General features: G+C 39.6%; 2 protein-coding genes across 3 annotated transcripts; one reads left to right on the forward strand and one right to left on the reverse strand.

Moving 5' to 3' along the window:
* Positions 1–13,719, forward strand: LOC129768213 (zinc transporter ZIP11). 2 transcript variants are annotated; one of them, XM_055769703.1, is made up of 5 exons: positions 1–18; positions 86–505; positions 12,060–12,130; positions 12,200–13,276; positions 13,346–13,719. In XM_055769703.1, the coding sequence occupies exons 4-5, from the start codon at positions 12,288–12,290 to the stop codon at positions 13,422–13,424; spliced, it is 1,068 nt and encodes a 355-aa protein (XP_055625678.1). In that variant the 5' UTR covers positions 1–18; positions 86–505; positions 12,060–12,130; positions 12,200–12,287; the 3' UTR covers positions 13,425–13,719. The 2 variants fall into 2 exon arrangements, with proteins under 2 accessions (XP_055625678.1, XP_055625679.1); XM_055769704.1 differs by lacking the exons at positions 1–18; positions 86–505 and adding an exon at positions 11,841–11,994.
* Positions 13,649–25,617, reverse strand: LOC129768214 (retinol dehydrogenase 12-like). The gene is made up of 6 exons (XM_055769705.1): positions 25,446–25,617; positions 25,115–25,378; positions 24,719–25,067; positions 14,105–14,172; positions 13,924–14,040; positions 13,649–13,858 (listed from the first exon to the last, which is right to left on the reverse strand). The coding sequence occupies exons 1-6, from the start codon at positions 25,508–25,510 to the stop codon at positions 13,750–13,752; spliced, it is 972 nt and encodes a 323-aa protein (XP_055625680.1). The 5' UTR covers positions 25,511–25,617; the 3' UTR covers positions 13,649–13,749.
* Between the last annotated feature and the right edge of the window lie 2,166 nt (positions 25,618–27,783).

A 27,783-nucleotide genomic window follows, 5' to 3' on the forward strand; every position in this document is an offset into this window, starting at 1 on the left:
GATTAGGAGTATTCACAAGTATGTACAATTTTTTATGTATACATAAGAAATAGGAGAATGTTATGTTTTTTTTCTCACCTATAAGAACAATTTCAAATGTTGGACATAGAGAAGGAAAATGACCCATAGCGAGTATCATTGTCGCTGGGATTGAACACTTCGGACGATCATGCTTGTTGGGCACTTGTGTTGTGCTGACACACAGAGATCCGTTCTACACGCCTGCTTCATTATACAAGCGAGAAAGAGAACATCGGTTGCTGTTTGTGAATGTGTACACATAGGAATTAAAAGAGCTGCAAAACTTCATCGAATCGACATGCTCATTCAGTCATTCAGTGTAAACCATCATTCACTCGGTCAAGAAGGAACGAGCGAAGAGACAGAAGAAAAAAAAAGATGTTTGTTTTGTGGCCCTGAAGAGCGGATGGCAATTTTTTCCGGTCGCGTAGTTTAATCAATCGATTCACTCGATAATTGCATTGGATTTTATCCCTAGTATCAGGTAGGTGTAACCTTTGTGACTGTTTATATTGCCTACGAAAATAGGCAATCTCCGGGCTATGGTGCGAAAAAGGTGATTCTCCAGCAGCAACAGAAGTAGCAACAATCGCAATCTTGCCGACGTCGTGTATTATTGACCACGTAATGCAAACAATATTTTAGTTTCGCTCCCGTCACAGATATGTCTGATAGTGAGAAAAAAACACGATTGAATGTACAATCAAAACAACTAATCTGAGGTGAATGTCTCCTCGGTTGTCGCTCCGAAATACTTCTGCGAAGCTTAGCGAAAATTTGTTAATGGGAGCCGACAGTGATTTTTTTCCATTCCTCGTAGACATTCTCCCACTCGATAGTTGCTTTATGATAGCAGCACTGACGCGCTACAATTTGGCGACCTGATAAGACCGAAGACATACATAGTCCGTGGTTTGTGCGTTTTTATCAGTCCTAGCTGCAGATCACGTAGTTAATTGACAATTAAAATATGGAAGCAATATGCGTTCATCTGCGCCGAGGGGACAGATTTGTGCCCGGTCAAAATTTCGTGAAAATGTTCCGAAATACAATCATCCCGATTGTGGAGCTCAAAGACTGCGCTAAATGTCATGATGATTTGACCGAATTCAACTCTTCGAATAATGACCTCCATTTAGTAAATTTGAACGCACTTGCCTGCCTCCGACCGCCACCGCATTCGATTATTAGAAGTGTCTGCTAAATTTAGCATCACGATGTCGAAGGTTACTTGCACTTTCCGTCAGGTCGCCGGTAGTCCAATGGCCGACATTCTCTGCCTCCTCCAGACAGGTTATTAAATCACCGGCAATCGAAATTACACACGAATTTCTGCTGAGACATGCAACAATCATGGAATTTAAAGCATCAGATGTGTGCAATTCTGTTCTATGACGTAAGAAATAACCCCCGGTACTTCAATGTTCTTCATGTATCCGTGTTTTACTAAATATCTGCTAGCTTCCGTTTCGAAGCCTTGATAATAGTTTATTATTTTCTCTCCTTTCTAAAATTACGCAAAGGCGTACGATGACTTCAAGGTTCCCTCGAAAGTGCGTGTGTCACATTGCGTACGAAATCTAGTTCTAATCAGAAGCGTCACTGATTGCGTCCTCGGATTTGCTCTTTTCCCACTTCCCACATATGCTTCCGTGTTCATTTTGGGGGAAGCAAAGGCCGTTTCTCCAGCGATTTGTCACCACATTACCGACATTAGCCTCAGATATTGGCATATCTGAAAGCCGTCGATAATTGATTGAGAAAAGCATTAAAATCCATTTGTTTGTGCTCTTTATGCTGAAAAAAGAATTGGCAAAAAATGTTCGGAATGTTGATCACAAACACAATTCCGATATGTTTGGGTTGAGCCAGTGAGACTGATCGTGAAATAAAAAGCCGTTTTGTTTTTGACATGGAATAATTCTTAAAGCCTGGTTTAGAGTTCCCGTGAACGTGAACTTGAACACGTGGTGGAATAATACGATCATTTCACGGTGAACTACATTGCGAACAAACAACTAAAAAAATCGTGGTCAATAGAATGATTTTGTTCACGTTCACGCTCATATTAAAAGTTCGGCAGTAAACGTGAAGTAAATAAATATCGATCTTTAATAAAGTAATTCGTATAGAATATACAGGTGTTCACGAATCAACCCGAAGCAAGGAAGTTTTTCAACCCGCGGAAAGATCCGATTGAATGAAATTGCATCCATATAAACATTTTCATTGAAAACTTGAGAATTTTAAGTTCACGGTGAAATAATTTTCAGAATGCCTTGGGACTTACGAACGTGAACATGAACGGGGCAATATTTTGACGTCTATATTCACCACTGTTTTCACGTTCACGTTCACCGAAGTCGGTGAACTATGGTGAGTTCACCAACATCTCGATTCCACGGTGGAAATTCAGAATCGTTGTGAAATATTGAATTATTCCACTTTTATCAATATGAATTGTGTTTAAACATGTTTTTCAACTAGAAAATGTTTCTTCCTATCGTTTCAAGATGTTTTCCTCGCGTTTCATATATGGACTGATGAATTATTAACAAAAAGTGTTTGTCCGCATTCACGTTCACGGGAACTCTAAACCTACCTTAAGACAGGACATTACATTCACTGGTCATAATTGATCAGTTTTATTCTCTAATGGTGGGTTTACATTAGGGAGATCTATAGCTATAGATGGATTTATTCACGTGAAAATATGTGTAAACGAGTGAGAATAAATATGATACACTTATTCGAGGTATATATATATATATATATATATATATATATATATATATATATATATATATATATATATATATATATATATATATATAACTTGAATAAATTCAGCATATGTGAACGCTTGTGAATTTCTCACTGGTGAGAAATCACTAAAATTGGATGCATTTATACTTCAGGTGAATAAATTCACAGAAAATAATATACTCATTAGAGAAGTTCACGCTAGTGTAAACGGTTGATGCAATTTCTATAAATCTCATCATATTTCTTCACATGAATATATCGTTTAGAGAAGTTTAGTGTCTTATTCAAACTGTCTTAGATTCAAACTAATGATCATTCGCTTAGTAAGCGGCCGTTTAGCCTTTATTGACCATCTTTGTGTTATTATAATATAGTATCGCCCATGCAACGATTATCAAGGGATGGCGTTTTGCTATTTGCAACAAAAACATTGAACTATTTGTGCTCTTAAAGCACCATAATTGAAGCCTCTTTTCAACTAATCCACGGTGCAACTTCGTTCTAAGGTGGGTATACCATCTACCAGAGCTGCGGCAACACACACGAGCTGGGTACAGCTTTCATCGTGATGAGGGAGATGCAGAAACGGTAATTGGTAGGCTCATCAGAGAACCAACGAAAACGGCCTAAAACTTATTGACTTCGCTGCCTCCAAGAACATGGCCATACGTAGCACCTTCGGATATCATCGACGTCAGAACCTATCGTGGAGCTAACATCGATTCAGACCACTACCTGGTGATGGTCAAACTGCGTTCTAAACTATCAGTCGTCAATAACATAAGACCCCAGCGCTCACCACGCTACCACCTACGACGACTACGAGGAGCCGAACGTTGCTGCAACATACTCACAGTGTCTTGAAGCTGCGTTACCGGGGGTAGTTGAACTGGATGCTGTTTCCCTCGATGAATGCTAGAAAACCTTTAAAGCAGCAATTAGCAGCACAGCAGAGACCGTCATCGAGTATGAACAACGAGGACAACGGAACAAATGGTTTGACGACGAGTGCTGAGCGCTCCTGAACGAGATGCATGCAGCACGCGTTGCCATGCTGCAACGAGCGACTCGACAAAACGTGGAACGATACAGACTAAAGCGAAGGCAGCAAATACATCTCTTTCGGGAAAAAATGCACCGCCTGGAAGAGAAATAGTGTGAGGAGATGGATATCAGCACACATCAATCGCAGAAGTTCTTCAAGAAACTAAACGCATCGCACAAAGGCTTTGTGCCGCAGACCGAAATGAGCAGGAACAAGGAAGGAGGCATCTTGACGAATGAACGCAAGGTGATCGAAAGGGTGAGGTAGCACTACGAAGAACACCTGAACAGCACGCACACAGGAGACCAAGGCAGCGTTGATGAGGACTACATCGGTGCAGTGAACAACTACGAAGTACCACCCCCGACGATGGGTGAAGTTAAGGAGGCCATTAATCAGTCAAAGAACCACAGAGCAGCTGGTATAGATAGTAGCTCTTCAAGGAAGGTCCGGGAAAACTTGTAGAGTGTATGCATCGGTTGGTAGTCAGGATCTGGAACACAGAACAGCTACCGGTGCAGTGGAAGGACGGGGTAATCTGCTCCATCTATAAAAAAGGTGACAGGCTGGATTGCGGGAACTATCGTGCCATCACAATCCTGACTGGTGCCTACAAAATTCTCAGATCTTCTTTCGCCGTCTATCGCCAATAGTAAGTATCTGGTCCCTACGCACCACATATTCGTTGATTGCAAGGCCGCATATGATACGATCGACCGATGAAAGCTGATAAGACTGATACAGGCAACGATAAACGGTGTGCGGTGCAGTGTGCGGATCTCAGATGAGCTATCGGATTCGTTTGAAACTCACAGAGGACTTCCAAGGTAGTGAACTCTCCCGTCTGATCTCCAACGTGGCGCTGGAAGGTGTTCTGCGGAGAGCGGGCTTTAACATGCGAGGCACGATTTTCAACAAGTTTAGTCGATTTGTATACCCGATTGAAACACGAAGTAGGGCTGATTGGGCTCGGGATCATTGCGTATAAGACTAAATACATTCTAGCCGGAGGGACTGATCGCAACAGAATTCTTCTTGGTAGTAGTGTTGTGATCGACGGCGACGAGCTCGAGGTGGTAGGGGAATTTGTCTATCTTGGCTCGTTGATAACAACCGACAAAAACAACAACCGTGAAATTCGAAAACTTGTCAATGGAAGTCTGACCTACTATAGGTTTCGCAAATCCTTAAGGTTCATTAAACTTCGACCCCACGGAGAGTACCATGTACAAATCCCTTATTCGACCGGTTGTTCTCTATGGGCACGACGCATGGACGATGCTTGAAGAGGACTGACAAGCGCTTGGTGTTTTCGAACGCCGAGTGTTCAGAACAATATACGGCGGTGTACAGGAAAACGGAGTATGGAGAAGGAGAACGAACCACGAACTGGCGCAACTCTACGGCGAACCCAGCATCCAGAAAGTCGCCAAAGCAGGATGAGTGCGATGGACAAGGCATGTTGCAAGATTGCCGGACAGCAGCCCTGCAAAGATGGTGTTCGCGTCGAATCCGGTAGGTACAAGAAGAAGAGGAGCCCAGTGAGCGAAGTGGTTGGACTAGGTGGAGCAGGACTTGGCAAGATTCGATGGAGTCGGGAGTTTTACAGAACCTTTTTCAGAACCGTTGCTGTTGGGGCGATATTTTTTTTCTCTCTCTCTTTCTTTTTTTCTCTCTCTTTCCTCCTCTTTTTCTTTATCATTCTTTCTCTCTCACTCTCTTTTTATTTCTTTCTTTCCTCTCTCTCTCTCTCTCTCTCTCTCTCTCTCTCTCTCTTTTCCGTTCCTTCCACTCTCTTTCTCTCTTTCATTATAAATTTCTCTTACGAAATATCTGGGTGGGGTAAGGTATATCAAAACTACATAAAAACATAACATAATACTTAGCCGCAGTAAATACGTTGTATCTTTTATGTTTGTCCAAAAAAACGAAGGGTCATTGTATGTGCAACGTCACTAAAATATGTTTTGTTCACATTGGTGTATCGTTTTTAATTTGGAGTCAATGCGTCAAAAATGAGACGCCCACGTGACGTGAGTGGTTCATCATTGATCGGAAATAAAGATCCACTGGTGAACGTAAACACAACTCTGAACCGTAGCGGAATGCAGTATTAAGCGTGATGTAGCAAACCCAAGCTTTTCTGTACGGAATCTGTACTTATAATCAACAGGATATAAGTTGTCTAAAGGTATTTAAAACTAGGAACTGGAACAATAAGCAGGAAGCCAGTGCGAAAACAAGTGCACGAAAGCTTTATGATACAATTTTGTTGTGTTGTATAATAGAACCAATAACGTATGTATTAAAAAATGGACTTATTTCGGTTGGGCCTTCTACGGAAATGCCTTGTGGTCAAACAAAAAAGGAGCTGATCGCCAAGGCCACGAAAGATTTCAAGAACATGTTAGAATTTATCCTTTCATTGATCATGTCTAAGGTTCCGGTCAACTACCGTATGGATACCCGGCAGGGCGTCGCATCTTTTTTTAAGAAGGCGTAATAAATGTAGCATTTAAGGGAAATTTGATCCATTGAAATATATTTTGGATTTTTTTTTTTTTTTGAATCGAAAAAATTACCTCAGTGTGCCGAAAAACTGCAAATCATTAAAATACCCTACACCCATACTAGCGTTGGTAGAAAACATTTCATCTTTGGCAGAAATGATGCCATTTCGTGTGCTGGAGGGTCAAATGCGCAAATAATAAGCTGTTTTAAAAGCTTCAAAATGGTTTGTATGTATGCGAGCAGACATCTCTGTCTGTTTTCTTTTCTCATTTCATTTGGGATTGTGCCAAAAAAAAGATCACGTCAATGGGGATCGAACCAAGGCCGGCTGGAATGCAAAGCTATTTCACACGACCACGCTATTCATATAGCTGCCAGTGCTCATATATAGAAGCGTGATAATATTACTCCTCATCATAAAATGAAGTTGAAAAGTGTTTTCATAGAGGATAAAGCAGAACTTGAACGAGAATATATCTTTTTCTCTGTCTGGGTCCTGTATTTGGCAAACTATACGAAGAGCTTTCATATGCTTTCATTAATATGTGTCTCCTGTTTCGCACGCTCATATTGGCTCTAGCATATATATATATTATACAAATTATATACATGTATTGAAAAATAGAACATTTTCTGTTATTTTTCAGCTCATTTAATGTAATAAATCGGGATGCCATAACATGTGCTAAAAATTAACTTTGGATGTAGAAGTTCATCCGATCGAATTATACTGAACAATCGTTTCTTTCGGCCCGGGATTATTGACCTTGTATGGTATGGTGCTTTTTATCCGGCATCTTTCTTTGTAGATCTTCGAGTCTCTAGTTTGATTTGTAATAAAATCGTTGGCTTTCCGTCCACAGCTACAAATCTCTTTTAAAATAAGGATTTTCTAGCGAGTTCATTAGACTTTTTGTAGACATCTCCTCGAGGCGGGGTGACATAAAACTTTCGTCTGGAATGCTGACTGAAATCCATCTTTTGGTAGGTTCCATAATCATTGGTACCTCGTTAGAATCTCAAAATTTTACTGTATATCTTTAGGTCGCATGTTTCACCACTAAGTTCTGTCCCAGCAGCTGACTGCAGCGCTTGTTGGCACGAGAAAATAGAACATCCAGACTATCATTTTTGCGCAATATCACGCTTCGAGAACCCTGATTTTTATATTTTTTTATATTTGCCGATAATAACTTTCACTACAATTGATTCTCGACGTGGGCGTCCAGAATTACTTTTTTTTCTTCTTTCGGTTCCATTCATTACAACTTCTTGAAATAGAATGAATCATAATGAAACTTTCACCACCGAAGAAGTTAAACTTTCCGACCAATCTAGTGACAAAATATTTCGGAACCGATCACTAGGAGTACTACAGGTCGGCGTTTCGAATGTTCGGAAGGATCGATCAGAAGTCGTCCGGTAGATGCTACCACGTGCATCTCTTTCTTTTAAGTTATGGTGAATAATTCTAAAAGTTAATGCTACTGATTGCATTTTTTTGGCGTCTCTTCCTTTCACATTTGTTCTTTTTTGAACCGCTATCTTCCTTCATCTAAACCGTTACCTTCTGATCCGCTAAACTCTCTTTGTTTGCACTGTTCGTGTAGATTTTGAGCTTGGGTAGACTGTACAATTCGTAGTTGCTCTCCGTGATTGACCTGAACCAACCAAATTGCACAAAGAACACACAGAATGACGCTTGGGACTATCAAATCATTCTCGTTGTGCAATTTTCGGTGATTCGAACTTTAAATGGTCAATAACGACGCCGGCCACGTCCTTACAGTCACCAGGGGAGGGAAAGGAATGTTAGTATGATATTCGCCGCCCGAAGTCCAGATGGGTCGCCTCTATAGCGTGGTTCCCTAGCGTTTATCAAGGATGGGATAGTTGTTAGTGGGGAGAGGTAATAATCAGGATTCACTGAGGTAAGTGATGTGATTATGTGAACGCGAACTATCGACCACTCTAACGAAACGAGAACTATAGAATCTCGTGCTGCGACACGTGGCAAAAATTATCTTTAGGTATCCTGAGAAGGAAAACCTGTGAAATATATTGAACCAACTACATATTCATTTATTCATCCCATGTACTTTTTATCAAGATCCAATCACGACGACGGAGAATTATCTTTGGGAAACTTTTCGTCGATGTAATTTTCCGCGTTATTTTTGGGAAACCTGAAAAGGTCTATATGTAAATAAGTATATGTAAATCTATATGTTCTTTTATTTATTCACTTACTTTTTATCAAAATTCAATCGCGTATGCGCAGAGTTGTCTTTTGGAAACCTGAGAAGACAACCGAGATAAGTTTTCTAAAAGAGCACGTACTATTTTTCGAATGCATCTAGTGATAAACATAGAAAAATCAAATACACAAGCAACATAGATTTTAATTATATTAAAACTCCGATTTTCCGCGTAACAAAAATCGCGAATAACGCAATGAAAACGAAGCGCAAACACAAAAAAAAATATTTCAGCATTAAAACTATGTTTTATCAATACAGAAATTATTAAACTATCGATCTGTAAGGTCATGTACACCAGTGGTCAGAAAACATGAAAACCATGACCAAAACGAAAAAGCAAGGTCGTACAACTCAATTACAAATTTTGAAATTATTCATAGAATTACTATGGAGCGTTCACGAATAATCCGCGCTGCGGATCATCTGCTCGCGTACAATCGAGGTTCTACTGTATTTTTAAATGAATAGGTTTTAGGGGATAGGTTGTGTGCTTGAGCAACATAGAAGAAAGAGAGCAAACCTCGCGTGCAAGCACTGAGTACAAGAGAAAACAAATATTCTACACAAACACATTCAATACTTAGCTATGACATCATCTTTCTTTATATATCACTATCAAACCGATATAAGCTACCAGCTCTGAGATATACTCACAGCAGCCAAACTTATATACTCAATACCATAGCGCATACGGGCCCCCGTTTAAGCATCAGGAGAGCGAAATCTTGTTGTTATTCGCTTATCGCTTCAATTTACTCACGCTGCCATCACATAAAAACACTAAACAGAGAGGACGCAATTTTTTTCACGTGTCATTCTGGCACAGCACACACTATTCTCATAATAATATCACTACAAGGTTCTGAGAGAATTTCAATTCTTCCTATGTAACTTCCCAGCCATCACGTTCACGCGGCTCGTGTGGGAGAGAGAATAACGAAATGATGTAAAAAACACGAACACATTTAATCCTGTCGGGTAACGCGAATTAATTTTTTCAAAGGTAGCGACCGAAATCTCATTCTTTCCACATTGGAATTAAACGAATTTTCTAAGCACAATTTCTTTATTCAAATAAGCAGATGTAGGCAGTTAGCTCATTTAACAATTCAGTCTATCTTCAACACAAAAGCGCCCCACCAATCACCACAATCCTCAACAGCAACAATAGCGTGGAAACAAACGTCTATCGCGAACCGATGCACAATCTGAACTCTCCAGTTGCACTGTTCGTGTAGATTTTCTTCCTAAAGTTCTGGGCGCAAAAAATAGCCTCTAGTTTTGGAAAACATGTGCACAGCAAAACTTAGACACAGTGAATTGGCTGTATCCTGTATATGTTTGGCCATACAGCCTGTTAATCAATACCAATAACTAAAATGCGTTGTATGTGTAACGGCCTAAAATGTGTTTTGGTGACATTTCTGCTTGGAGTTTCTCGTTCGATTGTAAGTAGTAGATCCTCGAGTCTATAGTCTTATTTGTAATAAAATTCTTGGCCTTTCGTTCACAGCTGTAAAACTCCTGCGAGATCAGAATTTTCTAGCGAGTTTATTAGCCAACATAAACTTGTTGCAGACATCTTCTCAATGCGAGACGACATGAAACTTTCGTCTGGGATGCGGCCTTAAATCGCCTTTCTGGTATGTCTCGTCATCAGGACTTGGAATTATTGAGCTTATTAAGTAATATTGAAAATAGATTTTTATCAGTGTAACGCGTTTATTTCGCTTGCCGATACTGTTGTCGTTCATCCAACGTCTAACAAACTTACTCCTGTGTTCATTCATATTCACCCTGTTCTATCTGAGCTTTCTTTAAAGTTCGAGTCATGAGACTTCATTCAAATCTATTCATCGACATTGAATATCAGGAATGTTGTACCTGTTCATCTTCAATACTCCGATAAGTGTGTGATTTTCTCATTGAGGGAATGCCTTGCTTATTCAGTTATTTCTGAAGTTACTCCGAAATGGCAACGCAAATCAGTAGTTCAAACGGAATTGCCAATGATAGAGCAAGATTTGCACACACATACACACACACATTCACAAAATGTTCTAAGGATTGCATAGGCTTGGACGGCGAGAAAGCTTTCTGCAGAATCGATCCGATTAGTGAATGCAAATTTCGTCAGCCAAAGCTGGATGTTGGCAATTTCATTCGCCATTCCGATAGCAACATCCGGAATCATCTGCGAACGGTCTGCTGAAGGAGTTTGACTCGTCTGCGGAAAAAAGGTCGCCCAATGCAGTCGTGTCTTGCACACCACACTTTTTTACGCGATCTTGCACCTCTGGTCTTTTTTCTGTACTTTTTTTTATCCTCCTCAACAATTTTTAACGTTTCGTTAGTGTCCGAGAACGATGTTGATATTGAATGAACTGGTATATTATTATCATTGAATGGCAAAACTAGGGATATTTCCTTTTGTTCACATTTCGTGAACACAGAGCAGAATGAAAGAGAGAATGAACGGAACTGAATGAATCAATTGTCGGTGGCTTGCTGTTGTTTTTAGGCTCGGCGTTGGTTCATTTTCGGTATCCCGAATGCAATGGTATAATGATCGAATGTGGTCTGAAATTCAGCTGAAAAGATTGATGTGACACAGATATTTCCAAGCACTGCTCGCCATACATAGTACCTGGTAGAATCCTACTGTACATCTTTGTTGCGGTTGTTTGGCAACAAAGGTCTGTCCAGTTTCTGGTTTCTATGCCAGATAGCACGAAAAAAGCAGATCTTCTAGACGGTCAGGACATTCGCAAGAGAACGACGCTTTAGATCCAACCCCTTTGGAGGCAAATAATACACTAGCTTCCATTCTCACCGAAAACAGATAACTCTAAGAACTAATTGGTGTCGTTATTCAATATTTAATGTTCGAATTATCGGGCTGATTTAATGAACCAGAATTAATTGTTATTCTCAAGATTCGTCATTGATTCGCCAACGATTATTCTAGACTAGACAAACGATGCAATTAGTTGTAGTTTTATTTCCTTCCAACCTGAATATGCATTCATTCACCCCTCGATCGAAAAGCTATTTCCTGGACATGATGTTGTTTATCAGGCAAGATCTGTTTTACAATCATCTCCAGCGCTGCTGTGCCCAAGCTTATGGATGCTAGGGCAAACAAAATCCAAACGGGTGTATGTCATCGTTTTATGCCTCGTGATTTGCTCCAGCTGCTGGGTATATAAAGACAATCTTTTCACGCGAAAAGGATTACATATTCACTGGAGAAGCAATTCTCACTTTTAGAATCATCCACGATTTTTTGCTTGAGTTGGTTCTTGAGTTTCATTTGATCGCGCACTTTTTTCCGCGTCCCATCGTTTGTGCCTCTTCCTGTAATCTGATGAGTAACTTTACATCTTTGGGGTACAGCATGCCTGCATGGAATCAATTTTTCTAGCATTAACCTTTGTATTTTCTCTACTTTCCAGGACTATTACGAAGCAATTGGCCACCATCCGAAGAATCATCAACGTCAGGTCCGTGAGACCGATTATATGACGTGAGTAGTATTACGATACGTCTGCTTTGAGGGGCTCTTATCCTCATCGTTGTCTTCTTTCCTCCACAGATTTGCTTTTCGTGTCCTCTTTCCTGGGACCACTCTCACAACCAAAAGCAACAACCAACCGTAAACACCCCCGCAAACCGGCCCCACCATGATCCAGGGTTATGGTTCGGTAACGCAGGCTCTGCTGGGAACGCTACTGACCTGGGGCCTAACGGCCCTCGGATCGGCAATGGTCGTTTTCCTGCGAGGCAATCAGCGCAAATCGTTGGACATATCACTCGGATTCGCTGCCGGAGTAATGGTGGCGGCCAGTTTCTGGTCGCTACTGGCGCCAGCTATCGAGCTGGCGGAGAGTTCCAATATGTACGGAAGTAAGGGCGAGTTTGCCTTCATACCGGTGGCAGTGGGGTTCCTGCTGGGGGCGATATTTGTGTACGGAACGGACAAGGTTATTTCATTCCTGGGCATCAACAGCCCGACGATGATGATTGCACTGACGCACACCAATAAGGACAAGGCAGATATTGCGATTGACGATCAGGTTTCTTCGATAGAGCACGGGAGAAGCTCGTATGCGGGGGTGGCACCGAATCCACAGGACCACTCGCTGTCGATTGGAATGGAGAGTTTTGCCGACTGTTTGAATGCACAACATGGTAGTGTTTCGCGGAAGCGCAGGAAGGGAAGCGAGACGGCCAAGGAGCAGGCACTGTATACGAACTCAAGCCAAAGTCAAATCGATGCCCAGCTGTCGCAGTGGAAGCGAATTATGCTGCTTGTGGTGGCCATCACGGTGCACAACATACCGGAGGGATTGGCCGTTGGTGTGAGTTTCGGTGCGATCGGGACGACAGAGTCGGCTACATTCGAAGCTGCGCGTAATTTAGCCATCGGTATCGGGATTCAAAATTTCCCCGAGGGACTAGCTGTCAGCCTTCCGCTGCATGCAGCTGGCTTTAGCCTGGGAAAAAGTTTCTGGTATGGACAGCTGTCGGGAATGGTTGAGCCGATCTTTGGCATTCTTGGCGCTGTTGCTGTTAGCCTGGCGACGATTATTTTGCCGTACGCGCTATCCTTTGCTGCCGGAGCTATGATTTACATCGTGGCTGACGATATTCTGCCAGAGGCACACGCAAGGTATGTGAAGGTATTCATTATGAAGGAAACGAAATGAATTTAATCTGTTTTATTTTTATTCGCGAATAGTGGTAATGGTCTGATTGCTACTTGGGGAACCGTGATCGGTTTTGTGGTGATGATGTGCCTCGATGTTGGCCTAGGATAAGCTCTACACTTATACTGTCAAAAGAGACGCTAATGTGATCCGACTGTTGGGATGTACTTTAATTGAGTAAGTATTAATCGTATTTGTTAGAGCATAGTAACTACCAGAGTAGAGATGCAAGCTGGAAATGACTTTTGTGGGGGAAGGCTTGCAGGAAAAAACCGCATCGCAAGTACCTACACGTGTAATATACTTATAATAACAGATAGCAGATAGACAGAAGCAACTTTTTTCCCGTTTATTTTATCTAGTTTATTGTACAAATAAATTTTTATGATGGGTATATAGAACAGAGTTTAGTTTGCATAATTTATCACAAACGCCACTACGCAGCTTTACTTGAAAGGCCTGCCATCTTCTCGCTGACATCCCACAGCCACCGGGCGGTGTTATCGTCCTGTCCGGCTTCGCTGGCTTCCTGCTCGCGGCAATCGCTGAAAGTGCAGTGCAGTTGTTACGTGATGTGTATCTTATATGTCTAGAAGATAGGAATATTTACGCATAATATTTTCCACTTTCGTGGGACAACGTTTCGTCCAATGCTGTGTAAAGAGTTGTCTGAGCTCCGGAACGAGGTGATTTGAAAGCTATCCGCAGAAGAGGTTTGACCAAGTTGCTGCAAAAAAAGCAAGCCGAGTGAGTTCGATTGCATTCATATTGTAAACAATACCCGATCTTACTGTTCGAATAGGAAGAAGAACGTTCCCATGTGCCTAGGAAGCTCTGTGTTAACCGTTCCAGGATGTACCTGTTGAATAGAAAGTGAGATGTTGAACCCGAGATAATTAGGAGAACCACCGTGAAAACATTTATTGCGCCCTAAAACTTCCATATACCTTATTTGGTTTCGTGTGCTCGATTAATTCTCGAGTAATGCAGAAATTTGTGTTTCATTTGTATGGCAGCCCACCTCCCCCCTCCCCCTCATAGAAAGGGGGAGTGTCTAACCACCATAGAAACATCTATTACACCCTAAAACCTCCACATGCCAAATTTGGTTTCGTTTGCTTGATTAATTCTCGAGTAATGCAGAAATTTGTGTTTCATTTGTATGGCAGCCCCCCTTAGAGAGGAGGGTGGAGTATCTAACCACCGCGAAAACATTTATTGCACCCTAAAACTGTCACATGCCAAATTTGGTTCCGTTTGCTTGATGAATTCTCGAGTAATGCAGAAATTTGTGTTTCATTTGTATGGCAGACCCCCCCCCCCCCCCTTTAGAGAGGGTGGAGTGAAGTGTCTAACCACCATAGAAACATTTATCGCATCCTAAAACCTCCATATGGCAAATTTCGTTTCATTTACTTGATTAATTATCGAGTAATGCAGAAATTTGTGTTTCATTTGTATGGCAGCCCACTTCCCCCCCTCCCCCTCTTAGAGAGGAGGGGGGGGAATGTCCAATCACCATAAAAACATTTATTGCACCCTAAAACCTCCATATGCCTAGTTTGGCTTCATTTGCTTTGTGAATTCTCGAGTAATGCAAAAATCTGGTTTTCATTTGTATGGCAGCCACCCCATAGAGAGGGGGAGGAGTATCTAACCACCGTGAAAACATTAAAACATTTATTGCGCCCTAAAACCTGCATATAACCTCCATTCAGACAGACAGACAGACAGAAATCCATTTATATATATATATATATATATATATATATATATATATATATATATATATATATATATATATATATATATATATATATATATATATATATATATATATATATATATATATATATATATATATATATATATATATATATATATATATATATATATATATATATATATATATATATATATATATATATATATATATATATATATATATATATATATATATATATATATATATATATATATATATATATAGATATTTAATGTGGTTTAATTGCAAAATTAAATTCCCTGATGGTTATATTTCGGTTTGTGTGTTGACAGAGAAGCGATATTATGGAGGTACGGAAAAGTAAATTCATTCGTAAGTGGTAAGAAATTTCCATACTTTAGGAAATAATTGCACTTGGGGGGGGACAGTCACATCCACAAACACATCCAGCTTGTTTTAATTCCAGTAAAAAATTATAGGAGGTTATCTCCAAAATACGACCGCATTGTTGACGTAGAACTACGCTGTTATTTTATATAAGTCGCTTGTTCATAACTTCGGAAATTATTTCATAATACTGTGAAATTTTAGAAATAACTGTTTGGTAGAATGGTTTGATCGCCCGAAATGCTTTTTTTATTGTAGAATCAGTTGACGATAATTGATAGATGATTCATGCTTGCCTTCGCAGAACAATACACTAGCTAATAATATGTCGCAATTTGTTTCATGTCAATGCATTGAACATTTATCTCGAACGCTATTCCGATGGAGTTTTTTTTTGCAATTGACATAGACTCTTCTACAGTCGATCATATACTTGTTGCACAAGTACCATTATTCCACATCTCATAACTACATCATCTTTGGCACTGCATGGGAACAACAACAATGACAATACTACCAAGCATCAAGTATATTATGCTACATGTTGTTTAGTATCGTTTCAGTGGAATCGCAAATCGCAGTGGGGTATGCAAACGAAATCACAGGCAAAATTCATCCATTTCCTTGGTGAGCCGACGATAGCTTAGCTTGATGATTCCCCACACAATTATAAAGCTCAGTACATTAATGCAATGGCGTTAGTTTGATGTAATGTTTGCAATACCAAAGACATCAACGAGTAAGTAATTTGGTCCCGTCCACAGCTCAATCCAAAAGGATGACATGTGATAGTGCTGAACAAGAAAGAACAAGCGATGTTCACTGCTTCGTATCTAGAACGGTACTGAAAGTTTGCCTCAGCGAGATCCACTGTTTACACTCGAGGCAAATATTCCCCTTCGTTCGTCTTCTTTTCCTTTGTTCACGGAGACTTAAATCTTACTATTTCCCCTTCGTTGTTCGTCGATAAGGTGCTCGTTATTGACGTTCACTTCCAGGCTGAAGTTATGGGTCATCCTCGTAGATTAATATGACAATACGCTTTTTTCACTTATTTTCGTTACGCAAGCATAATATCAGCAATCCATCAGTGTGAATAAATCATAGAATTACTACCAATAAATGACTTTTTTTCTAATTTATGTGTGTTATTACTTTCTGGGACAGTCTATATCTCATTAGTAATGTATTGTGTCAGATTTTTGACGTAGAACTACGTCTTTCAGGAAGGGTGCCAAATCAGAAAACAGGTCACGTTTTTGTGAAATAAAGTTAACGTTAATAATCATTTTCACTTTGAACGAATTCTCATGATTCGCATACCAATCGAATCTGAAATTCTCTATGATTTGTTTGATATGCTATACATTACAATTCGCTAATCTCTAAACGGTTTAAATTCATGAAAACTGAAGGATTTCCTTTTTTTCCCATACATTTGTTTTGCCGATTTGTGTGCTAACTCCCGTATTTCGAATGCTTATAACTCGAACATTTCTTAACAGATCGGGAAGATGTTTGTATCAATTGATAGGACATATTTCTACGCGTCTATCGTAATTAATAAAATATTATTTTTCACGAGATGAACAATTGAATAACTATAAAATGTCAAGCGTTTTCTAAACACCCTAACTGCCAAGTTTTGATTGGCCCGATTTACGGTTTCTCCAACATAGACTTCAAACCTGTACCAGTGGAAATCCGTTCTGCAAATGATGATGATGATGATGATGGTCCCGCCACCTTCCCCTACAGAGGTTTGAGCAAGTGAGTAGGACTACGTCTAACCGGAAGATATAGGGGGTGAAATGAAAATCTAGGCACTGAACAAATAGGAAAAAATGCAAGATTTGGAACGCTTATAATTCGAGCATTTCTCAATAAATCGCAAAGGTTTTTGCATCAATTGATAGGAAATATATCTACGCATCTATCATAACAAATAACATTTCATTTTTCTTGAGATAAATAATTGAATAATTGTGAAATATCAAGCATTGTCCAAATGCACTATGTGCCCATTTTTGATTGGTCCATTTTGTGCTCCTCAAATCGTACCGACTAAAACGGGCAACCAGAGCAGCAGTGAAATACAAAAAGCACGATTGGAAAGGAAAAAGAAAAACGTGCAAAAGAAAAGAAGAACGAAACATTGGTCGCAGTCTCACACATGCGTAATTCTCGAGCCAGCCAGTTAGCTTAAAATCCCCGCTCCGCTGCCGTAACGATCATTCTCATCGAAACAGTACACCACATCGTTTCGCATCACATCACATTAACAAACCAACACAAGCAGCCATGTCTGGACATGACAAAGGAGGAAAAGTGAAGGGAAAGGCAATTCCCCGTAGGTGTATTCGCCAATTGCTCCGCAAGGGTAGCTAGGCCGAGCGCGTTAGTGCCAGTGCACCAGTCCACCTAGTTGGCGTTATATAGTTTCGGCCGCCGAAGTGATCGAGTTAGCTGGCAAAGCTGCTCGCGACGATAAGAAAACCCGCATTCAGAACAGACCACATTCGGTTCGGTGGACATCAAGACAATAACAGGCAGTTGCAGCGAGTGGCGAGTGACAAACGTAATCGCAAAACGGCAGCAGGTAGCAGAAGGAAAAAGTTTGTTCTTTATACAAACTGCTTCGGTGACAAATCCAGAACAAGGCGGCATCGAGGACGTTCGAAATGGTTTTTTTCAAAACCACGAGTGCTAAGTTTTCTAAATTGGAACCATTCCATAAAACATGGCGCTTTTCAGGGCCATTAAACCTTCAAAAAAAAGTTTACGAAATACAGTTCAATGCTTTCTACATCTGTCACATCTGCATTGTATAGAAAAATAACTAAGGAGCAACATGATGAGCTATGTATTTCATGCTGCTCTGTTCTTATTTTAAAGGACTTTAATCCGAAGGTCATCCGTCCCTGTATTTACTGTTGGTTTTTCAGAACGCTTATAGCTCGTTTATTTCTCGACAGATCGTAGAGTTCGTCTCCAAAACCTCAGTTCTTTTTCATTTTTATTTACTTTGTTGGCAGAGACTACAAATCTTACAATTCATTCGTCTCCGAAACCACAGTTTAAGGTACGGTAGTGTACTCAATAGTAAAATATATGATAGTGAATGAGCTGATGACCACCTATGCATTCCCTATCACAGCCATCATTTTGATTGTACGATATGTGCATACGCCGAAAGATGCCCGGCGTTGAACATTTAATAAGTACAAAGCCTTCAGAAAAAAATCAAGAATCAACTATAAGATAGTGAGAAAAAATTGAGAAAGTTTGTAAAAAAAACGCAAAAACACAACACCAAAGGTTCTTTTCAGAACCCCCAACATGTTCATAAAGAGTAAACAGTAAACTAATCCATTTTTCAGGTAGATAGGTAGGTATTCACGTAGGAGAAGAAAATAAAACAATATATTTAAAATATATATTTAGTAAAAGCTGTCCCCTTTGTATAGTCCTACGTCACTCCGGTTATGTCCCAGACATTACCCACCCGTCTTTTTTTCTTATCTTTGAAATCAGTTTAAAAAAAACGAACTTATTTTACCTACAGATAAAATTCAACAAATGTTATTTTATTAATTATCAAAAGAGAAACCAATCTTAGTCTCATCCTCCACTGAGCCGATACGGTCCCAACGAGGCCCTTGCAGCCAATTGGTCCACCAGAGCACAAGTCCAACCTCCAGCCTAGTTTTGGATACAAAAACTTTTATTTTATATCCTTTATATCTGTGAGGCGCGAGCGATGCTCAAACTTATGCAGAATACTTTTATTTTTTTTAAACTAATACAAAAAAAAACAACAAAATGAAACATAAAAATAGTCCATCATCACCAAGATCATGACAGACATAATACTGATAAATACAAATTAATATTGAAAAAAAAAAACAAATTCCACACAGTATAATCCGTTAAAAAAAACTTCGTCAGATAAAGTATTATAAGTAAAAAAAATATATATAAATAAAATCTACTATAAACTGTCCCGGAGGCGATCTGGCGTAGTGGTAACATCCATGCCTCTCATGTTAAAGGTCACGAGTTCAATTCTCACTCCCGACATTCTTCCAAAAATGGAAGTAGAAGTGACGAACCAGCCAAATGAGTTGAAAGTCACCATAATACAGATATAAAAAAAAATAAATATATAAATTGTCCACACAAAGTTATCCGTTCGTATACTATTATTCGTCAAAAATTAGAAAAAAAAAACATTATTCGGCTGTTAAGAAAATACAGCTTTAATGTGTAAAATACAGTGCCTCTTGAATTCTGTAAGTGTTGTTGCGCATTTAATATGTCTTGGCATCGAGTTGAAAACATTTATTCCTTTAAAATACAACGAATTTTATGAAGCACATGACAAGAAATGAGGTGTTTCTTTAAAAAAAATGTTTAAAAATGAGCACAACAACCAGAGAAGCAGCGAAATAGAATGAAGCACGATTGGAAAGGAAAAATAAAAAAATGAACGAAACATTGGTCGCAGTCTCACACATGCGTAATTCTCGAGCCAGCCAGTCAGCTTAAAAATCCCCGCTCCGCTGCCGTAACGATCATTCTTTGTGTGGACACCGACTGGACAACATCGTTGCTGGACGAGCTGGACGGCGAGGGATCGAGTGCCTTTCTCAAGGCAAGAGGGCGGATGGCGGAGGTGGTAGCGCTGGAGTAGAGTAATAGAGTAGAGTAGAGTTTTCAAAGGGCCTTTCTCAAGGCTAGAGACGAATGAACTGCAAAAGTTTAAAGTCTCTATAATACAAGACCTTCGTTCCATCCGTAACGATCATTCTCATTCAAACCGTACACCACATCGGTTCGCATCACAACACATCAACAAACCAACCCAAGCAGCCATGTCTGGACATGGTAAAGGAGGAAAAGTGAAGGGAAAGGCAAAATCCCGCTCGAACCGTGTTGATCTGGAGTTCCCCGCAAGGGTAGCTAGGCCGAGCGCGTTAGTACCAGTGCACCAGTCCACCTAGCCGGCGTTATATAGTTTCGGCCGCCGAAGTGATCGAGTTAGCTGGCAAAGCTGCTCGCGACGATAAGAAAACCCGCATTCGGAACAGAACACATTCGGTTCGGTGGACATCAAGACAACAGGCAGTTGCAGCGAGTGGCGAGTGGCAAACGCAATCGCAAAACGGCATCAGGTAGCAGAAGAAAAAAGTTTGTTCTTTATACAAACTGCTTTGGTGGCAAATCCAGAACAAGGCGGCATCGAGGGCGTTCGAAATGGGTTTTTTTCAAAACCACGAGTACTAAGTTTTCTAAATTGGAACCATTCCATAAAACAAGGCGCTTTTCAGGGCCATTAAACCATCCAAAAAAGAGTTTAGGAAATACAGTTCAATGCTTTCTAAAACATTATCCAAAAAATAATAAAAAACAAATTGATATTTTCATAATTTGTTTGCCAGGATCTGATGAGTATGTGAATTTGGCAGTTGTTCTGAGCTTATTGATAGTTGGGGACTTTCCTGATTATTCAATTTTCACCAATTCTTAAATTATTTCCAGATTGAGGGTACAGTAATTTACAATTAGTTCGACATTTAGCTAATTGGACGGACATGTAATGCGACTTATTTAGTTGGACATTTTTATAAACATAGATATCCAAATTATGACCCCACATTGAAAGTCGGCACTGTACCACTGTCATCGCAAATGTTCAATTACATGTTAAAATCGCCTCCAATGCGACACTGAGTGGCGCTTCGGCACGTCGCATTGAATGTAATTTACTGTACAACATGTCACAAAGCTGGATGGGAAGAACTTTTCCAACTCTGAAAGCTGTGGCGAGTGGCAAACGCAATCGCTAAACAGGAAGGTTTAGCCGAACAAGATGGGGATATCAAGTGTTAACAAAACAATAAACTCTTTAGGTTGAAGATAATTTTGTGATCCTGAAAAGGACCCTTTTTAGCCTGCATGTGAATCCAACGAGCGAACAAATCGTGATGAATGTATTTTTTTGCCATCGCTCCCTTTTAACGTTCCTTCGTTCGTCTCGTTGGACTCGCCCCTCTGGCTGAGTCTGCCGATTTGTCTCTATCCTGTGAGTGTGTACCGCTAGAGTATAAAACACGCGGACCCCAAAAAAATATCTTATTTTCTTTCAAACCGTAAACCCGTGTGGTTGTACGGCATCGGCATCGTGGACGTAACAAAGGAGGACAAGTTAAGGGAAAGGCAAAGTCTCACTCGAACCGTGCAGGTCTCCAGTTCCCTGTTGGTCGCATTCACTGATTGCTCCGCAAGGGTAACTAGGCCGAACGGATTGGTGCCGGAGCACCAGTATACCTAACAGCGATTATAGAGTTTCGGCCGTCGGAGTGCTCGAGTTGGCTTTCAGTTGGCTGCTCACGACAATCAGAAAACCCGCATCAAGAACAGAGCAGCTTCGGTTCGGCGCTCATCAAGGCAACCATTAGTTTCAGTGAGTGGCAAAGTGTTTCTCCGGCACGTCGCATTAAATGTAATTTACTGAACAACATGTCACAAGCTGGATGGGAAGAAATTTTCCAACTGTGAAAGCTGTGGCGAGTGGCAAACGCAATAGCTAAACAGGAAGGTTTAACCGAACATATCGAACATAAGATGGAAATATCGAGTGATAACAAAAACACAACACCAAAGGTTCTTTTCAGAACCATCAACATATTCATAAAGAGTAAACAGTAAACATCCATTTTTCAGGTAGATAGGTAGGTATTCACGTAGGAGAAGAAAATAAAACAATATATTTAAAATATATATTTAACAAAAGCTGTCCCCTTTGTATAGTCCTACGTCACTCTGGTTATGTCCCCGACATTACCCACCCGTCTTTTTTCATCTGTATTATAGTGAATTTCAACTCATTCGGCTGGTTCGTCACTTTTATTTCCATTTTTGGAAGAATGTCGGGAGTGAGAATTGAACTCGTGACCTTTAGCGTGAGAGGAATGGATGTTACCACTACGCCAGTTCGCCTCCACTTAACTGCTTATACTTCAACCATCTACTTAAAGAATGTAAATCTCCATTCAAATGTAGCACGACCTGATTTAAATAATTAGCTGCAATGAATAACACAGTATCATCTGCGAAAAGATTGATGTCACAAAATCGTAAAACTCGTCGCATGTCATTAATGTACATAATGAATCAAAGGGGTCCTAATACACTTCCCTGAGGTACTCCAAGATTATTCCCTACGGGACTGGAAACAAAATCGTTAAAAACAGTCCTTTGAGTTCTGTCATACAAATAGCTTTCAAACCATTTATATGCAGTACCCGTTATTCCAAAGCGCTTAATCGTATTCAACAACAAGGGCCTAAAAATTGTCTCGAAAGCGCGTTTTAGATCCGAGAAAACAGCAATGATGGTATCTTTAGATTCTAATTTATCTTTCCATTTTGCTAACACCAAATTCAATGCGGTTTCACAGGAATAACCTTCCCGATATCCCGATTGTTCTGGTAATAACAAACGTGATGAATTATAGAGGTTTTAAACATTTCAGTTCATTCGCGTTACGGTTTAAATAGTCCAACAACTGGCCTTTAACAACTAGTTCCAATATTTTCTCTAATGTGTGCAACATGTTGATGGGACGAAACTCTTCGGATTTAATCGTTCCAGCAACCTTCTGAATGGGGACTATTAGGAATATACATGCAAGTAGAGGGTAGTTTTGTTCCCATCAAGTTGTGTTTCCCTAACACGAACTTCAAAGTCAATGTGCCTGGGGGAATCCGCGTCGTCAAAACATGCAAGTCGGGGGTATTTTTTTCCCACTGAGGTTTATTTCCCTAACACGGACTTCTAAATTAATGTGCCTGGGGGAATTCCGCTTTGCAAATACATGTATTTTTGTTTTTGTACTCGCTTGTCGTAGTGTAGACCGGAATATGTTTCTCTAAAACGTACTTTTAAACTGCGAAGCCTGGGAAAATCGTCAATTCGGATACTAGAGGTGAATGAGCTTTCGCGGTTCGAGAACTACGTAAACATGAGATGTGCAATATTTTATCCGAAATATCCGAAGTGGTAAACAATTGGATTGCATAATATAATGGCGAAGTTCTACGTCGAAAATATGCGGTGGAGTCCTAGATACAACCCCTTACAATTTTTTTATTTTACACAAACAAAAATTTGGAATGAATTGGAATACAAAAAATGGGGAATAAGTCAGAGGAAGGTGAAGTACGTATTCTAGCAATTTGATCGTTAATGTTTCAACATGTTTCCTGGATTTTCATAGGGACTATTATCAAGGAATAAAGTTTATTGTATTGAACCACATAATAGTATTCTTAACGAACTTCGTCCCGCCACAATTGTTTTTTTTATTGAAATAATTTCGAACACATATTTTTTTAACGTGAATTTGCAATCGATGATAGGCGGTATAGAAGTAAATGGTTCTGAATGACCTACCTTATCATAAAATGGCATACGCAGAAGTGCAATTGGTTGACATCGTTGCAAAATGAACGTGAACGTAGGATGTTGTACTTCTGGTACGATTTGCGATTAAATGCTCGTCTAATTTACTTCAAACTTTGAAATATCGGCTAGAAAAAACGGCTGAACGTATCAATATGAAACGTTCACAGATGTTTAAGGAATACACTAGGCTAAAAATTTGCTTGTAAACATTTGAACTTACAGCGATATTTGCAGAATTACACTGGATTTTGTAAAGCACTATAAAAATCCTGTTTTGGCACTTTTTTTTAAATCGATGCAAAACGTTTAATTTTATGCCAAATTTGTTGGAGTTTTCAAAACTGCCTTTTGATTTGCGGTGCGATGGTTGTTTATTGAATTAGACGATGGGGTAATTTTTTATTCAAACTGAAATATCTCTGTGTGGGAAGGTCCTACAGAAACGTTCTTAGAACAAAATGAAAGCTGGTTGATAAGGTTAATTGGATTTGCTGCTGAGTTGGTTAGCAAAAACATTTGTTAGTCCAGAATATTCTTGAAAAAACAAAGAAAAATTGATTTTTCATTTCTTCCCGATATTGTTGCCCACTACATCTACACACACCAAGATAAAAACATGTACGTAAAATATTCTAATATCTGAAAGTTGTAGCTTCAAAATGATGCACATCCCATGAATATGCGTTGATTTTTCACGAAGTTACAGCATGTCAAAATCACCTAAAATTTCCGACACTTTGTTCCTCTTTTTTTTTTTGTCGAGTGTATATAACGGAAAAAGATACATCTATATGGACATAACAACAACTGTTTAACAACTCACCGCATATGTCGTTACTCCCGTTCCTTTCAACCGGTTCGCCAGCTCTCTGGTGAACAGCACATTTGCTAATTTACTCTGACAATAGGCCGTCACTTGGTTGTAGGACTTTTCACTGTTCAAATCTTGTTTATCGATTACTCCATATCTATGAGCCATACTTGAAAGATTCACTATTCGACTAGGAGCGGACGCCTTCAGGCGGTCCAACAGAAGAGTTGTCAGCAGGAAGTGTCCCAAATGATTCACTCCCAGTTGCTGTTCGAAGCCGTCTTTTGTTAAGGCTCTCGGACAGGCCATAACCCCTGCATTGTTAATCAGGATATCCAGGCGGGGCTCCTCCTCTAAGAATCTGAATCCCTAGTGAGTGATAGCCGATAACACTACACTGAAACTCACCTTTTAGCGAAGCTTCTCACCGATTCCATCGAAGTCAGATCCAATTCTCTCACGTGGATGTTCGTCTGTCCGGTCTCGGCGATGATGTCCTCTTTAGCTTGGGTCGCTTTTTCCAGGGAGCGACACGCGATGTAAACCTTCCCGCCACGTTTCACTAGTTCCTTAGCAGTTTCTTTGCCAATTCCCGTATTTGCGCCGGTGATCACAATCACTTTGCCGTCGCAACGTGTTTGCTTGCGGAACTGACCACCCTCAATGAATAATCTGCAGAGTACACCAAAAACCATTTCAATCATCTCATTCAGTCAGTATCTCGATTAAGGCACACTACCGAAACAGTTTGTATCCTACGCCGGCCATCACAACCCACAGGGCGATACTAACGAGAGGCTCCATAGTGCACTGGAACAGTCGAACGCGGTATGATTCCTAGCTGTTTGTCATCCGCACCCGAAAGTGCGACTTGCTGTCGAGGAAGCGTGATAGAGCACTGAACTAGTAAATGGATTTCACTTTTTTTGCACCTACGACAATCGGCTGGATGTGAGCCGAAAAAACAGAAGGTCTAGCATGTTACGTTTCTTAGTCCCGAGTGACGCTAATTATTCTGCATACTGTAGAATTATAATCCCTAATAACTCGGTTACATTAATGCCCCAGCAATGGATGTTAGCCAATGACGCGTGGCGACCGGAATCCGTACGGCAACGGCGAGCACAAACCGCGTGTTTAGAATTTCTAATTCCACCCAAGGTAAACCTGACAATCAAATTTTGGGGAAAAGTGACGAAAGCGATGAGTTGAGAATTTGAACTTGAAAATTTTATCGCTCGAAATCGCCGGTTGATTAGAGCGGCGGGGGGATTAGTCAACACAATGTTTACGATGTGTTCCATTCCGATTCACTGACTAGCATTAGGGGAGTATTCTGGTCTAGAAGTCTGAATTTCAAGGCATTTTAAGGCAAAAACATTTTTACCATCCATTTTCTACGTTATTTTTATTGCATCTCGGGATTGGTTGAAGGTACAAAATGTGTCCATATCAAAATGCAGACAATTTATTGTTCTTTTCAGAAAAAAATATTGAAAAAAAAATATTCCGCTAAGTTTTGATGAATTTTCGTACTTTTTTCGGAATTTTTCCATCAAAGCTTGAACTCTTTGTTGGTCATCCTCAGTGGTCATTTCATCCCACGATCTCTTTAACAACTCGAGTCATTTTGACACCCTTCTCCAATTGCCAAAAAATTTTCAATTGGGAGCAATTGGGACGATTGGGGTCTTTCTCTGCAACTTCACCAAAGGTCCGGTGAGTCATAATAAACGGAAGGAGACGTTTCTGTAGGCACTCTTTCCTATACAATTTCGAAGTTTTCGTCACAACAATTTGTCTCGTTTGTGACGAGAACTTTGGTTTTCTGTCTACAGCTGCACATCTCTTATCAAATCAAGAACTTCCTGGTAAATTTATCAGCGAAAACGAACTTAAAGGGCATGGCCGGGTAAGGGAGTGAAAAGTGTCCCCAAACCAAATCAGTAACTGTATGGCAAATATTGTATAAGATATTAAATAAGAAATTTTGGCGGTTCATTTGAAGCCCTATGTGGTTTAACATGAGATCTATAGTGAAAAACGTCCTTTTTCGATTATTTGACGCCATCCTCAAATGTTTCGAGATAAAAATTTGAAAAAAATTCTGAATGTGCATCTTCCTACGGTGTATCAAGAAAAATTATCAAAAAAATTTCATCAAAAAATTTAGTACTAAAAAAATATTGAAATTTTGAAAAAAATTGTTTTTGGGTTTTAGGGATTCTGTGCTACTCTAATTCATATTTAAATGTGTTTCTACTGCTTTTTTTTAGATATGTGTGATTTTTTCAGATTTTTTTCAGTGTTGCGTGGCACAAAAAAATTTTTTTTTTCTATTTCCAAAGTGTCTGGCTGAGTAAGGGAGTGAAAAGTCCCTCAAACCAAATCACCAACTGTATGGAAAATATTGTATAGGATACTAAATAAAACATTTTGACAGTGGTACCATATATTTGAGTCCTTATATGGTACACTATAGGATCTATGGTGAAAAATGCACCTTTTCTTTTTTTTTCACGCCATTCTCAATAGCTTTGAGACAAAAATATGAAAAAATACTGAAAGTACATCTTACTAAAATGTATCAATAAATATCTTCAAACAATTTTTTCATCAAAAAATCTAATAATACAAAAAAATAAATACGCAGTACAAAATAATTTTATATATTTTCTGGCATTTCGAAATTTTGAAAAAAAAATTTTTGAAGCCCACTTTTGCTCTAATTTTTATTTAAATGCGTTCGTATGTGTCTTTTTTCTACATTTGGTGTAATTTTTCCTGAATTTTTAATAGCATTGCGAGACACGAAAATAATTTCCTTCATCGTCTGCATTATTATTTTTCTTTTCTTGAAATCGATTATTTTATTGTATTCGTGCTTTTCAATTGTAAGATTAAAATAAAAAAAATAAAAACAATTCGGATTTTTTAAGTGTTCTTCTCATTAATCCGAATGATCTTTCCACAAGGACTTTATTTTTTTTTCTCACAGAGGTCTATCGTTCTGCTGACTCCTATGAATTTGGTAAACCTTCTAAATCCAATGTGAAGATAATCTCATATATTTTAAG

The sequence above is a fragment of the Toxorhynchites rutilus genome, chromosome 2, assembly GCF_029784135.1.
Source record: "Toxorhynchites rutilus septentrionalis strain SRP chromosome 2, ASM2978413v1, whole genome shotgun sequence".
Lineage (NCBI taxonomy): Eukaryota > Metazoa > Arthropoda > Insecta > Diptera > Culicidae > Toxorhynchites > Toxorhynchites rutilus.

Coding starts and splice junctions, on each gene's coding strand:
- LOC129768214 (XM_055769705.1), bottom strand. CDS start 25,510: ATGGAGCCTCTCGTTAGTATCGCCCTGTGGGTTGTGATGGCCGGCGTA. Junction 14,173..24,718: donor CGGGAGTAACGACATATGCG/GTGAGTTGTTAA, acceptor TCTATTCAACAG/GTACATCCTGGAACGGTTAA. Junction 13,859..13,923: donor GAAAGTGGAAAATATTATGC/GTAAATATTCCT, acceptor CTGCACTTTCAG/CGATTGCCGCGAGCAGGAAG.
- LOC129768213 (XM_055769703.1), top strand. CDS start 12,288: ATGATCCAGGGTTATGGTTCGGTAACGCAGGCTCTGCTGGGAACGCTA. Junction 13,277..13,345: donor CTGCCAGAGGCACACGCAAG/GTATGTGAAGGT, acceptor ATTCGCGAATAG/TGGTAATGGTCTGATTGCTA.